This window comes from Culex pipiens, chromosome 2, assembly GCF_016801865.2.
Source record: "Culex pipiens pallens isolate TS chromosome 2, TS_CPP_V2, whole genome shotgun sequence".
Classification (NCBI taxonomy): domain Eukaryota; kingdom Metazoa; phylum Arthropoda; class Insecta; order Diptera; family Culicidae; genus Culex; species Culex pipiens.
Window position 1 is genome coordinate 99,093,332 of NC_068938.1, and position 14,462 is coordinate 99,107,793.

At 34.8% G+C, this 14,462-nt stretch overlaps 2 protein-coding genes across 2 annotated transcripts in view; one reads left to right on the forward strand and one right to left on the reverse strand.

Moving 5' to 3' along the window:
- Positions 1 to 14,462, reverse strand: part of LOC120416870 (mucin-3A) — a 200,331-nt gene that overhangs the window by 171,298 nt on the left and 14,571 nt on the right. The gene's annotated exons all lie outside the window — the stretch shown is intronic.
- LOC120416877 (37 kDa salivary gland allergen Aed a 2-like) lies at positions 12,958 to 14,264 on the forward strand. The gene is made up of 4 exons (XM_039578771.2): positions 12,958 to 13,261; positions 13,315 to 13,536; positions 13,593 to 13,787; positions 13,838 to 14,264. The coding sequence occupies exons 1-4, from the start codon at positions 12,989 to 12,991 to the stop codon at positions 14,195 to 14,197; spliced, it is 1,050 nt and encodes a 349-aa protein (XP_039434705.1). The 5' UTR covers positions 12,958 to 12,988; the 3' UTR covers positions 14,198 to 14,264.

A 14,462-nucleotide genomic window follows, 5' to 3' on the forward strand; every position in this document is an offset into this window, starting at 1 on the left:
TCGGTAAAAATAGCAAGAAAAACCCTAAAAAACCATTTAAGAACCATTTGTAAAACAGTAGCAGCAAGGTTAAAAATTGTGAAAAAAAAACCTTAAAATACCATTGAAAAACCGTTTCTGAGACAGTAAAAACCGGAGGAAAAAGGTCGCTTCCACGCGAAAATTAACTTTATTTTTACCATTACACAAATGGTAATCTAACGAAACGTTGTTCGGAGATTTTTAAGGTTACCGTTGCTAACCACCCTCATCTCAGATGGTCGAACTTTATGAAAAATGGTAGGGTACCATTTCCGATATGGTATTTTAAAGGTTTTCCTACCATTTTTCAAATAGTGGTTACGATCTCTGAAATGGTGAGTAAACCATTTAACAAAAAGTTTTTTTAAGGTTCTCGTTTATGCGGGTTAATGTTTAAAACTGTTGGAAACATTTTCTTAACGATAAAATACATCGTGGCATAAAATTTTAAGAAATAACTATTTGGAACACAAGTTTTTCAACTATAAAAACGAGTAACGTTTTATAAATTCTTTTACAAAAAGTGGCAAAGCATTAAAGTATTTCCAAATGTTAGTGTTAAAATTTAATTGAAATTTACTTATTAACTTTTATAAATTATCATAAAATAAGAAACGTATTCATCATTTTTTCTGAAGAACTTTACCTGAAGATTTATGAGTGGGTAGAATTGTATTATAATTTTAAAACCAAACCACGACACCCAATTTTCCAGGGCTGCGGAGTCGGGTCATATTTCAAGCGACTCCGACTCCGACTCCGACTCCGGCTTGCTGAGATTAGACGACTCCAACTCCGACTCCGGCTCCGGCTTTCAGTCCCAACCGACTCCGACTCCGACTCCAACTCCGGCCTACCAACTCTAGCCGACTCCGACTCCGACTCCGACTCCAGCTTTCTACAAATTGTTGGCTCCGACTCCAACTCCGACTCCACATATTTTGAAATGTTTCAAAAGTTTGTTAACTATTATTTTGAAAACATTGATAAATAGGATTATTTAAATACTCTCTAACTGCTATGTTTTTCTCAAGGAAGAATCAACGGAAAAAAAGTTTCTAGGTTACAAGTTTTATACGTTGTTGAAACAGAATTCAAAAACTATCTCCAGTTTTGAAGGCATTTTCAGAAGAACAGTTTTGAAATTAAATTGGGTTTTATTTACTTAACCTCAAATTAGCTTGTTTGTTTTATTTACATTTGAATTATAAAAAGCTTATATATTTTAATATCAAATTGCATTTTTTTTAATGAATCATTCAAAGAAACCTGACCTTAATGATCGATTTAACATATGAATTCAATTTGCACACTTTTAAGCTGACATTTATAAGAAGCACATTGTCTATCAAAGTCACCTTGTTTTTTAAATAACAATTTTAAACTAAACTGTTTTTTTTGCAATTCCGCTGTGAAACTGTCAACTTTTCCTGTCCTTCTGGAGAAACGAAACGGCCTACTTTTCCCTACCAAAAATAACAAAATGGAAAATTTATAAACAAAAGTTGAACTTTTCAGCACTAGTATCGAAAAGTAACATTTTTCAATATTTTTTTTGTTTTGAACGGTGAGTTTACTTAACATATGAATAATTGACATAAAATTCCATTCAAAAAGCGTTTTTCGGAATTGCAAAAAATGTTGTAAGCAACTCGTTGCAAAACTTGTTTTTTTGCAGCACTCATCGTATTTGTCCAACTCGGTAAACCTCGTTGGATAAATGTACGACTCGTGCTTAAAACAACTTATTTTTGCAACTTGTTGCATATACTACTATTTAAAGATTATGATCGCAAATCAAGGTATCTAAAAAATGTCTCTGTGGAAAAGGTAATTAAGGGGTCCTTTTCAAATATCCGTGACCTAGAAAATATTTTACTTGGGAATTATTGATTTATTTTAATTTTAAAATTTTCAATATACATAGAAGGAGGCGCGCAATACTTCTTGAATCTTCACCTAAAACGAAGCTTTATGAATGATCGTGCGCCTCCTTCAAAATATATGAAATATCAAAATATTGGATAAAAACCAAAATCCACAGGTAAAATATTTTCTAGGTCATTTTAAAAGGACCTTTCCATAAAACATTTTTTTAGGTACATTGATTTGCAATGATAATCACCTTCCGAAATATTGGCGTGGGACATACAATATGAGAAAATTATTACCGGTTGAATAATATTATAATTTTGTGTACTTTTTGGTACTGAAATCTAGAGATTTGTTCAACGATTTTTTGCAACGATATTAAAATAGTTTGTCAAGGATCAACATTCTCAGATTTTAGTAGAGAAATAGTAAACATTAAGATTATCGATATATTTAACATATTCAATGATTATTTCAAAATAAGTTGCAACTGTATTGATAATTTTTTGTCAGTTTCAATTATTTTAAATGCAACACTTTGATTTTTTTGTACTTAGTTTAAAACAAAATGCACATTTTGATTTCTTTGAAATAGATTGTTATAACGATTGAATATTTGTTGGAAGAGTTATACTGTCATTGACTTTTTCCGATTTCCAAAAACAGCAATTATTATTTTTAATCTTTTTTTGTACCTCGTATTTTTTCCCTGAAAAATGATTTACTTAAAACCTCCAAGACATTCGCTATCAGGGTAAAAGATGACTGTGTGTGTACTTTTTTCAGAGAGAACTAGATTAAATTTGGTCAAATTTTAATTGAAAGGGATGCAGTCAAGAATCAATTAAATATTTCTGACTACAAAAAGTTATAATACGAAATACTTGGGGTAAGAGGGAATAAACAGGTTTTTAGTAAAATAACACAATAAGAGTTTTCCAATCACAATAAAAAGCTTCAAAAACATAATGGCATCTGATAAATCTTTTAAAAAAAATGGCAATAAAGTGCATACGACTTAAAAAAAAACAGTTAAAAATATAAGAAGTTTTGTAAATTAAGCTGTTTTATAGCAAATACTGAACAACAAGATTTTTTTTTTGCATTTAAGATGACTCCGACTCCGACTCCGACTCCGGGTTATCAGAAATTTTCGACTCCGACTCCGACTCCGACTCCAGCTCATAAAATTTAGCCGACTCCGGCTCCGACTCCGACTCCAGCTGTTCGAGTTTTGACGACTCCGGCTCCGACTCCGACTCCAGGTCCCCAAAAAGACCCGACTCCACCGACTCCGGCTCCGACTCCGACTCCGACTCCACAGCCCTGCAATTTTCAACCAGGTCGAATTTATTACTTTAAAGATCGAAAAGAGCAAGTTTTCGTCTACTTAAGAAATTTGCGCAAAATATATTTTAAACGGGGAAATAACAAACCATATTATGTTCCAAATATGTGATTCTACAAATGTTTAGTAAATTCAAGAGGTACTTAAAGTTCCCCACTGCAATGGTTATTTTTGTAACTTTGTATGGATCTTAACCTATACTAATGCTTGTTAACAAAACAAGAAAAACGAACTTTGCATTAAATAATAATTGAATCTCAAATTGTAATATCATAGTTAAAAATGAATAGTTTAAAATAAATTAAAAGGAGCAAATTAAAGGTTAAAGTATATTTTACAACAAGTATAGTTAACAAATAACCAAATAATACTTGATTAGCTATGAGAAGTGAAGTTTTTGTCTGTCACGCTCAGAAAACAACACCTTTAAAAAAAATTGGTAGAGATATTTTTGTCTAATTGTTTACCCTTCAATAAAATCGTGCTTTCTAAGCATTAATTATTTTTATTTTAGTAGTGGGCAAATACTGATTAGGCGTCATCCATAAAGTATCCCGAGCATGGGTAAATAACAAGGGAAATGCGTAATAATACCTTTCTCTGGTATCAATACCAAATTTGGGTATTCCTGGACCCTTCAAAATTTGTCTTGAGGATTATGCAAGAGCAGAATGTGGTATCATACCAATTTAAGGTATTGTTTTGATATTGCAAAATTGCAGAATTTGTCAATGGTCGAACACCACATTTTGGTATTCTTTTGGTATTACTGTATTTTATCAAATTCCTCTGAAACTATGGGAAAATTTTGCAAATATCAGCGACCAAAATGTGCTCTTGGTTGCCCAGTAATAGATGGTAAAATACCATGAAATCATACCAAAATCATGTATGTGGAAGACCACAGGAATACCAAAAAATGATTTTCCAAGGGCGCGGGAATACTTAAAATTAAAACCATGGCAATACCAAGTTTTGGTATTCAAGCAATGTTCAAAAATCCAGAAGACCTCAACTTGGTATTGAAATGGTTTTATTTTGAGATATTATTTTACCCTTGGAATAACATGGTTTGGTATTGTTGTGCCCTTCCACATACAAGACCTTGGTATGATTTCATGGTATTTTACCATCTATTACTGGGCAACCAAGGGCACATTTTGGTCCCTGTTATTTGCCCAAGTAATACCAAAATTTGGTATTCCCGTGTTATTTACCCCTGCTCGGGTAGGGGGGGAGGGGGGGTCTGAGCAAGTGTGACATTGCATGTTATAAGTATAGGAAAAGCGTGACAAAGGGGGGGAGGGGGGGGGTAAATTTTGGCCGATTTTAGCGTGACGTACTTTATGGATGAAGCCTTACACGGGTGGTAGAAAATTTGATTTATTGGACGAAATTAACGGCATCGTGCCTCTACCCTAGTATCATTTTAGGTTTTAAGTAGGCCATAAATGCCTATTTAGGTTGTATGAGGGTTTTAAGAACCATGAAAAACCAGTAAAAAACCTTTTTGGTGACAAATTTATGTTTCTTGTAATGTTATGGAAATCGTCATTAATCAATGATTATCAACTAGGGCATCAATGATTGTGTGTCGAAATTATATAAATTTCTATACATATTTTTTATTTGTATAAAACATATCCACCACTGGTTTTAAAAATCACAAGAATCGGCTCTTGATGAACCATATTGTTACAGGTATTCAGATATTTCAGTATTTCTCATTCTCCCTAATTTCATTTCCTCTGATTAAGTTATTTTCAGAATAAAATGCTTATGGTAATTGATTCGTAACGAATCGGTATAGAACCTCTTCTAATTCAATAGCTCATATTTAACCATTACCTCTTGCTTAAAGCTTCCACATCTCCCACGTATTACGCCACACTCGCCGCATAATAAACTTCCGTAATTGAGGGAATCTCACCCATAAACTCTGATTATCTCAAATTTGAATCCGCTAACGATATAAAACCTCTCCCCCGTTCGCTCTCACTCTGCTTCATTGAAACTTGAACTTGCCTCTCCAAACTTGAACCGCATTCCAAATTGAAAATCGAACTTGTTAAACTAGAACCATCAAGTTGCCTCGCTCCAGCAACAACAACAATCTTCTTCACACCTGTTCCGTGTGAGGCAGCCAACTTCTCTTCATTCACCGGAATTACTGCGCTGAGAGCTGCTTTCACTGCCTGCCCTGCGAGTCGCGGGAGAGTCAAACAAAGTCGAAGAACTTCTTCAACCTGTTCTGCAGCGTTAATCGGCGTCGGTGGCGGCGCTACTTCGGCCAGAAACTTGTTCGGCAATTACGACCTGCGCGGGCCTTCTTTCACTCTCTTTTGGGGCCCCGTTTCTCGTGGTTCTCGTAGGTTGTTCAGGGTGTTCTCGCTTGAGACATTTACATTTTAATATTTGCTTTTGTGATGGAGATATTGGAGATATACAAATACTGAAATGCTAAAAATCAAACACCTTTTTCTTTTTTTTTTCTTGATGTCAATAGTTGAAAACGTTTAAAAATTACTTTCAGACTACTTTTCTTTTTTTTTTTTGTATATTCAACTTCGAATTTTACAGTCAAGACTCAGCCATGGAAATATTTAAATTTGGATAAGGTCGATGCAAATATTTTCAAAGGTTTTGTCCCTCGGCTCCCTCGGCCCTAAAAAATTATAAAAAATCTAATAACAAGCCATAGTATCAACATAAGGATGTAACAAGAATGACTTTTTGGCGGGCATTCAAGGGTTTATTTGAGTTTAAAAATTATGCTATTTTTTCACTAAAATGCCAATAACTCCCTTTAGATTTAACCAATTAGGATGCTTCTCCCTGCATTGTGTTGCATTTTTTAAGCCCTTTCAGATGCATTTCGAATTTTGAAATTTTATTGAATTTTGCCCAAGTTACAGCCTTTTTAAGATTTTTTACGTTTTTGAACCTTCAAACTTTGTGTCCCGATTTGCCCCACTTCCCGTTGACCTAGAGTGCTCATATTTTGGTTAGATGCTAGTTTTATAAGTACAAACAACCCCTGAAAATTTCAGGCAGATTGGTGAGGTCCAAACGACGTCCCATACAAAGGGGTATGCCCTGTTCGTGGACTCGCTCTTAAAATTGAAGGGCGGAGCGCCAGCTCCTGTTACGTCCAATCAAGCTTATATTTTGGATTTGAGCTTAGTATGCCCACCAACTTTCATTTTTAAAGGGTTAAAATGGATGAAAACAAACATTTTTATGCATGTTTCTATTGTGAAATTGTCTCAGAAACACGAATATGATAAAAATATCACCAGAAAATGGGAGCTAAGGGGTCCCCCAAACAAAAATTTACAACTAAAAAATTCACTAAAAGTAAAAGTGTCTATTTAATATGTTAAACTGCCTTACCCAAAGCGTTCTCAGTCTCAGATGGTAGTCCCAGATGTCCCCTACAAGCTGCAGGTCGAACCGAGTTGATATCTGGATGGAACACTTTTTTATTTGAGTTTGAAAATTATGCTATTTTTTCACTAAAATGCCAATAACTTCCTTTAGACTTAACCAATTGGGATGCTTTTCCCTGCATTTTGTTGCTTTTTTTAAGCCCGTTCAGATGCATTTTGGAATTTGAAATTAAATTGATTTTTGCCAAAGTTATAGCCTTTTTAAGATTTTTGACGTTTTTGAACTTTCAAACTTTGTGTCCCGATTTGCCCCACTTCCCGTTGACCTAGAGTGCTCATATTTTGGCCAGACGCTAGTTTTATAAGTACAAACAACCCATGAAAATTTCAGGCAAATTGGTGAGGTCGATGCGAGATGGGTATGCTTTGCTCGTGGACTCGCTCTTAAATGGGAAGGTCTGTACCGAGCTCCAGGGTTCTCCAAATTTCAATGTTATATATACCAAAAGATGCGCAAGGATCAATGATGTTGAAAATAAACGCTCCAGTGGCCAAAATGCCTCAAAAAGTGACATTTTTGAAAAAATCTTTTTTTACGGGTTAAATCCCATTTAAAATTGAAGGGCGGAGCGCCAGCTCCTGTTACGTCCAATCCAGCTCATATTTTGGATTTGGGCTTAGTATGCCCACCGGAACAAACCCTTGAATGTCCGCCAAAAAGTCATTTTTGTTACACTCTACTGTACATCCAAGTTTACGAAGAGCAAAAAGTAAAAATTGTTTTTGTACAGATACAATACGTTTTTAGTGGATTTTGACGTGTGGCCTCCAAACGTTACTACAATATTCGTACATATGCTATAAATAATGTCTTCAATATATAGGGGTCCTGAAAGTTGTAGCTGAATCGTTTTATAAAATTTAGCATGTTCGTTGCTTTGAATACCATTGTGTTGTAGTGTTCTATGAATGTCATTTTAGAGTCAACTATGACCCCTAAGTCTCTTACATTGGAAAACGTTGCTACTGGTTGATTTTCTAGTTTAACGTTAATTTTAGGTTTATTTATCTTCCTACTAAACAAAATTGATTTTCAAAAAAACACTGTTTTTATTTTTTGATTTTCTGATATGTTTGAGGGGACATCAAATGCAAACTTTTCAGAAATTTTCCAGAACGGGCAAAAAATCTTTGATCGAGTTATGCATTTTTGAATCAATAATTTTTTTTCAAAAAATCGAATTATCGTTAGAAAAAAATTTTAACTTCATTTTTCGATGTAAAATCATATTTGCAATCAAAAAGTACTCTAGTGAAATCTTAAAGTGTACCGTTTTCAGATTATAGCCATTTTAGGTAACTTTTTTGAAAGTAGTTTGCCTTCAGTTTTATGTGTTATTTGTAAGGTGAGCAATTCTCTACCAAAACTGGAAATGGATTTTATTTGTATTTTTTGATTCGGCTCAAACTTTGTGGGGGCCTTCCCTATGACCAAATATGCTATTTTGTGTCATTGGTTCACCCATACAAGTCTCCATACAATTTTGGCAGCTGTCCATACAAAAATGGTATGTAAGTATTCAAACAGCTGTAACTTTTGAGTGAATTTTCTGATCAATTTGGTGTCTTCGGCAAAGTTGTAGGTATTGTTGAGGACTTTTGAGAAAAAAATAGGTACACGGAAAAAAAAATTGCAGATTTTTTTATCAACTTTTTTTTACTAAAACTCAATTTCCCAAAATATATATTTTTTGATTTTCGAGATTTTTTGATATGTTTTAGGGGACAAAAATCCGCAACTTTTGAGCCATAGAGAAACATGAATTTTTGAAAAAATAGTGATTTTTGGAAAAAATCGAAGTTTCATGCAAAAACAAGTTTGACATTATTTTTAAATGCAAAATTGAATTTGGAATCGAAAAGTACTTTACAGACTTTTAGATAAAGGGCTCCGTTTTCAAGATATAGCCACTGAAAGTTTGATTTTAGCGAAATATTTGCAGTTTTTCAATTTTTAAAAATAGTGCCCATGAGTGACCATCTCTAAAAATATTTTTTTTGAAAAGTTCAGAAAATTTGCTATAAAATTGTCTAAGAGACATTGAAGATTGGACCTCGGGTTGCTGAGATACAGCGGCTTAAAGAAAAAGAAACACGAAAATTTAAGTTTTCTAAGTCACACCCAAACAGCCCACCATTTTCTAATGACGATATCTCAGCAACTAATGGTCCGATTTGCAATGTTAATACATGAAACATTCGTGAATTTTTTCGATCTTTTCGAAAAAAATATTTTGAATTTTTTTAAATCAAGACTAACATTTTAAAAGGGCCAAATATTGAATATTACGCCCATTTAAAATGCTTGTCTTGATTTAAAAATTTAATATTTTTTTTTCGAAGAGATCGGAAAATTTCACGAATGTTTCATGTATTAACATTGAAAATCGGACCATTAGTTGCTGAGACATCGTCATTAGAAAATGGTGTGTTTTTTTGGTGATATTAAGAAAACTTCAATTTTCGTGTTTCTTTTTCTTAAAGCGGCTCTATCTCAGCAACCCGAGGTCCAATCTTCAATGACTCTTAGACAATTTTATAGCAAATTTTCTGAACTCTTCAAAAAAAATATTTTTAGAAATGGTCACTCATGGGCACATTTAAAAAATTGAAAAACTGCAAATATTTCGCTAAAATCAAACTTTCGGTGGCTATATCTTGAAAACGGAGTTCTCTATCAAAAAATCTGTAAAGTACTTTTCGATTGCAAATTCAATTTTGCATTAAAAAGTAATGTCAAACTTGTTTTTGCATGAAACTTCGATTTTTTTCCAAAAATCACTATTTTTTCAAAAATTCATAACTCGGTGGCAGATTTTTTGACCATGTTTCTCTATGGCTCAAAAGTTGCGGATTTTTGTCCCCTAAAACATATCAAAAAATCTCGAAAATCAAAAAATACGTATTTTGGGAAATTGAGTTTTAGTAAAAAAAAAGTTGATAAAAAATCTGCAAATTTTTTTTCCGTGTACCTATTTTTTTCTCAAAATTCCTCAACAATACCTACAACTTTGCCGAAGACACCCAATTGATCAGAAAATTCACTCAAAAGTTACAGCTGTTTGAATATTTACATACCATTTTTGTATGGACAGCAGCCAAAAGTATGGAGACTTGTATGGGTGAACCAATGACGCAAAATAGCTTATTTGGTCATAAGAAAGGCCCCCACAAAGTTTGAGCCAAATCAAAAAATACAAAAAATAAAAATGGTCGAAATCGGCCGATTTCGTAGAGAGTTGCTCAGGTTAAGAATACAATTTAGGAAAGTTTAAAAATTCAACCCAATTTTGCGTTAACACTTCTTTCCACATTTATTTTATTTTTTACTCTTTTTTTCTCGTCAAAATTTATTTAAAAAAAAAATATCCGGCCGACAACGCTTCGGAAAAACCAATTATAACCCACTTAAATTACGACGTCTGCAAATCTAGTGAACGAGAATGGTTATTATTTTTGAACAAATATGATGTTTTTATCAAAAATGATAAATAAAGTGTTTCAAAAAGGCTAGTTTTGCATTTTTAATTAGAATAAAATGATGTATTGTTATTTGTAGAAACTCTGCTTAAAAAACTCGTCGAAACGTTTAATCTCTATTGTAAATTAAAATAAAGATCTGTTCATTGTATGAGTAATGCAACACTTTCAAATCAAAATTCTATGATAAATGATAGACAATTATATCCTTTGTTTTTCAATGGATGCAAAAACGAAAATAAATGCTATTGTCTCATGATAAATTAGGAACGTTTATTTTATTTGCATAATTGCGAGCAGTGTTGCAAATAAGTGATAATAAAGCTATCATTTGGTACTACAAGTCGAGCCAAACATTTCATTAGGGCACAAAACCAAAACGTAAACATTTGGGATTATTCCATTCATTAGTACACTCCCAACATGCCCTCAAAGAATCAAATTGATAGCAAACAATTTCCTATTGAAAAAAAAAACAAAAGGGCACATAACAATGTTCACTCTAAGCCAGAAAAAAAAATTAAATGTGCCCTTTTCTTTTTCGTTAGTTTTTCGTGGTTAAGGACCTTTTATGTTACAAAGTGAACTTTTCATACATTCTTAACACTTATTCACTTCAAAACAAAGTTTAGTTTATGTTTCACCAAGGATTTCTGCAGAAAAAAACTTTGTCGAAATACAATATTTAATACGACCCCGCGGCTGTTGTTCAGTACACTTTTGAAGTATTTTTATGTTTCACATACCTTATCTACACAATTCGATCACAAAACTTCACCAATTATCAAAATTTCCGCTGAATTCGTCATTATTTCTATCTAAACAAAAAGGCCCATAAACATCAACAAAAACAAAAATCAGGTGACGGCACTTTAGTGCCCTTTCAGTTCTCTTCGAAATTGCATTTAGAAAGGGCCCATTATGAACAACAACTGGAAAGTTAAATGGGCCCAATACCAAGATTTTTTAAAATTATGAGTTCTATTGCGAATATCAACATAAATTAAGAAGCATTAAAGCAGAGTTGAGGATAATGATGTGTTTTATTGTATCATCAGAAAAAATACCACCAGTCAAGCTTTCTTTTTAAATAGGAATTGAAACAAGTTGTCCACTTTTTGCCAGCGATTTTCTCGAATCACGGTTTTTGTTTTTGTGCCCTTATGAAATGTTTGACTCGAAGTGATAGCGAAAATTCTTTTAAATTGGACGATTTTTTATGATCTTTTCCGAATTCTATTTCTGAATCCGCAAAAAAATATAAGATAAGAACAGCATTCTGTATGAAAAGGGGTTTCCATGAAATTAATTTAATTCAATTTTGAATTTTCGTCCATCAATAAAAGGGGAAAGTCTACAAATAATCCATCGCCTTTTTAAATATTTTGTTATAGTTCTACTTAACATTTGAAAAAAAAAACAAAATTCAAAAGCGTACTTTCAGAGACTATTTTGATCCATAAGATAATGAAGACTTTGCATGTGCTCAGAAAATGTATTCTATCGCAACATTTAAAAAAAAAAATACATGAACTATGAAAACTAAAACAAAATTTGCTGATGCGACATGTGAGCACAACCCAAATGATTATTAATTGGGGAGGGGGGCTTCTCGAAGTATGTACCGTCAACTGGGGCGAATTGGGACACATGGGGCGAATTGGGACAGCAGTTTTAACCATGTTAGAGCACAATATTTTGATTTTTCTGGTAGGTTTCAGATAGAACAGACTGAGACCAACAAAATGTGTGCATCCATTTCCAAATTTAAAACTTTTAAGTGCTCTAAACACTGCTGTCCCTATTCAGACTGTAGTCCCGATTCGCCCCAGATGACGGTACTCCAAAAGTTCTTCCTCCTGACGTATTCCCAATGAATTGTGCGAGGAAGCTCCAATGGATGATTGTTTTTGTTATTTTGTTATTGCTGTAGATTCTTTAGCTCAGCTGGGTACGAAGAACGCAAACCCTACGCCCGGGTCTCAACACATTCCAGGTGAGTCGATAGCGGTCATACGGGGTTTGCGTTAAGGGGTGGGCAACCTCCCATGGCGGCCAACAGCGGGCGAGTGACCCCAATGACTGGATATGAATACCGCAAAAAATACTCCAACACCGGTATCGGCAATTTGAGGCGGGCGTGTGTGTGTGTGCGAGGTTCAGCAGCCTCTTCCCGATTCGATTCGGCTATCGATCTGACGTGTGTGTGTGTGTGTTGTTGAGTTTTGATTCCACACCCGGCGTTGATCGCGTAGACCCACATACGTGTGGAAAGGTGAAATTGATTTGTTACCTCTAGTCGAACTAGAAAAAAATTGTAAATCTACGAATTACGTTTTGCTTAATTGATGAGTAATTTTGGCGCCATGTGAGATATCTGGGGATCTACGTGGTTGAAGCTTGATTTCTAGGTCGCTGCCAAACTGTACAATCGCTAGAATGTTTGCGAGAGGCGTTGATGTGGTGAACTGAAAGTAGATCACGATCAGGTGAGATGTTTGTAGAAAAGGTCACTATATCGTTACGATGTGAGTGGAAAGCTGAGTCGTTTTTGATGGTCTAGTTCTGATAAGCTATACTAAAAAATTAAAATATCTGATTTCAAGACTTGATGCAACACTGTCAACATTGTTGGCATTTAATAAGCAAAGTGGAAGAACGGCAGTTCTTCTCCAAACAACTCGTGCCTCTTTCGCAATCAAAAGGATCAACAATCAACTCTCGCCGAGTGCAGTATTTGCTCAAGTGCAACGATTTTGCACCGTCTCTCGATAACTGCCAGCGACAGCCAGTTGCCGACGCCAGTCTCTCAACAGCAATGTCGCGACTAATCAAACTATTGCTTCTTGCTCAAGTCAGCCTTTCCACGTGCCTCGCAGCATGGGCTCCGTTGAATCCGGAGGAAACGCTTTACGTGTACACGAGCTGCTTCGACGAGTGGGCCCCCAAGGATGGCACTCAGCGGAAAGCCGTGGCCGAGACGTGGTTCAAATCGTGGGACCTTAAGCCGGACAATCCCGGGACGCACTGTTTCGCCAAGTGCGTCCTCGAAGGAGTTGGGCTTTACGACGGGAAGACCAACACGATGGCGGTAATTGGTTGTTACTAGTTCTTTTCCAGCTGTGTTATTCAACATTATTTCAGGTGAGCCGAGTTGTTGAGCAGCAAAAGGCTTTTGAGAAGTTTAACTCTTATGGGCCCAAAGAAGTTAGCGATTTGACGAGTGCTTTAAGTCCAATAAAACCTTCTCCAGATTGTGCCCAATTGTACAAAGCGTACACACCGGTATTTGAAAAGTTTAAAAAGACCATTCGTTCGTTGTACCATGGTCACAAGGAAGTTACGGAGAAAATCTACAAAAGTTTGGTATGACTTCAAAATACAAGAATTTTTCTGAAATTACCGCAATTCTATCTTTTCAGGGTTCAAATATCAAACAAAAAGATGAAACTTATGCAACATTTTGTGCGAAAAAGCACTTGTCTAAAGCAACGAAACTTCGTCATTGTAACATAAGACAGTTTTCTATGAACGTCAAACCTGATGACGATTTGAAAAAGTATATCGACTGCCTCTTCAAAGGATATCGCTACATTTCGACGGATGGAAATTTTTACGTAAGTGCCATCCAAATGAATTTCAGAAAAGTCAAATGGTTTTTTTGCAGGCACCAAAATTACTTCATGATTTTCACAAAATTGGAAACACAAAAAGTGACGCAAAAGTCGAAACTGTCCTAAAGGGATGTAAAGACACCTCGGCCATCGGATATCACTATTGCCTGTTGGCCAGTAACGTGGAAGATGAGTACGGAAAAGCGCTACAATATCGCGAAATTCGATCAGGAAACTACAAATCGGTTATCGAAGGAGACAAGTACGACGAAAAGAAGGTGGAAAAGCAGTTTAAGGAAATTTTGGCGAAAGTTTGTCCCACCAAGGAGGAGATGCAAAAGATTATGAAGAATCTGGAGGGTAAAAAGGATGACTATTTAACGCTGGGAGGGGGAGAGATTTTAAAGTCGTGAAGACCGTGACAGTGACTATTTTCATGGCTATTTTCATTAAAAATCTGAACGAAAACATCTTTTAAATTTTATTTTAAAATTAAAAATCTTATAGAAGTAGCGATTTTTTTTCTTTCAGTGTATTTATTTCAAAAAGCCCGACAAACTTCCTGCAAATTTGTCTTTGACCACTTTTGGATACGGTTTTAAGATACAGTAATATTTGAATTACGATATTCTAAATATTTTTAAGTATCTTTTCCCTTCTCAAATGGCATTATCGAGC

What these genes read in the sequence shown, in the direction of transcription:
- LOC120416877 (XM_039578771.2), top strand. Translation starts at nt 12,989, where the DNA reads ATGTCGCGACTAATCAAACTATTGCTTCTTGCTCAAGTCAGCCTTTCC. An exon ending in AGAAAATCTACAAAAGTTTG is followed by an intron (nt 13,537 to 13,592) that starts GTATGACTTCAA and finishes CTATCTTTTCAG; the next exon opens with GGTTCAAATATCAAACAAAA. An exon ending in CGACGGATGGAAATTTTTAC is followed by an intron (nt 13,788 to 13,837) that starts GTAAGTGCCATC and finishes GTTTTTTTGCAG; the next exon opens with GCACCAAAATTACTTCATGA.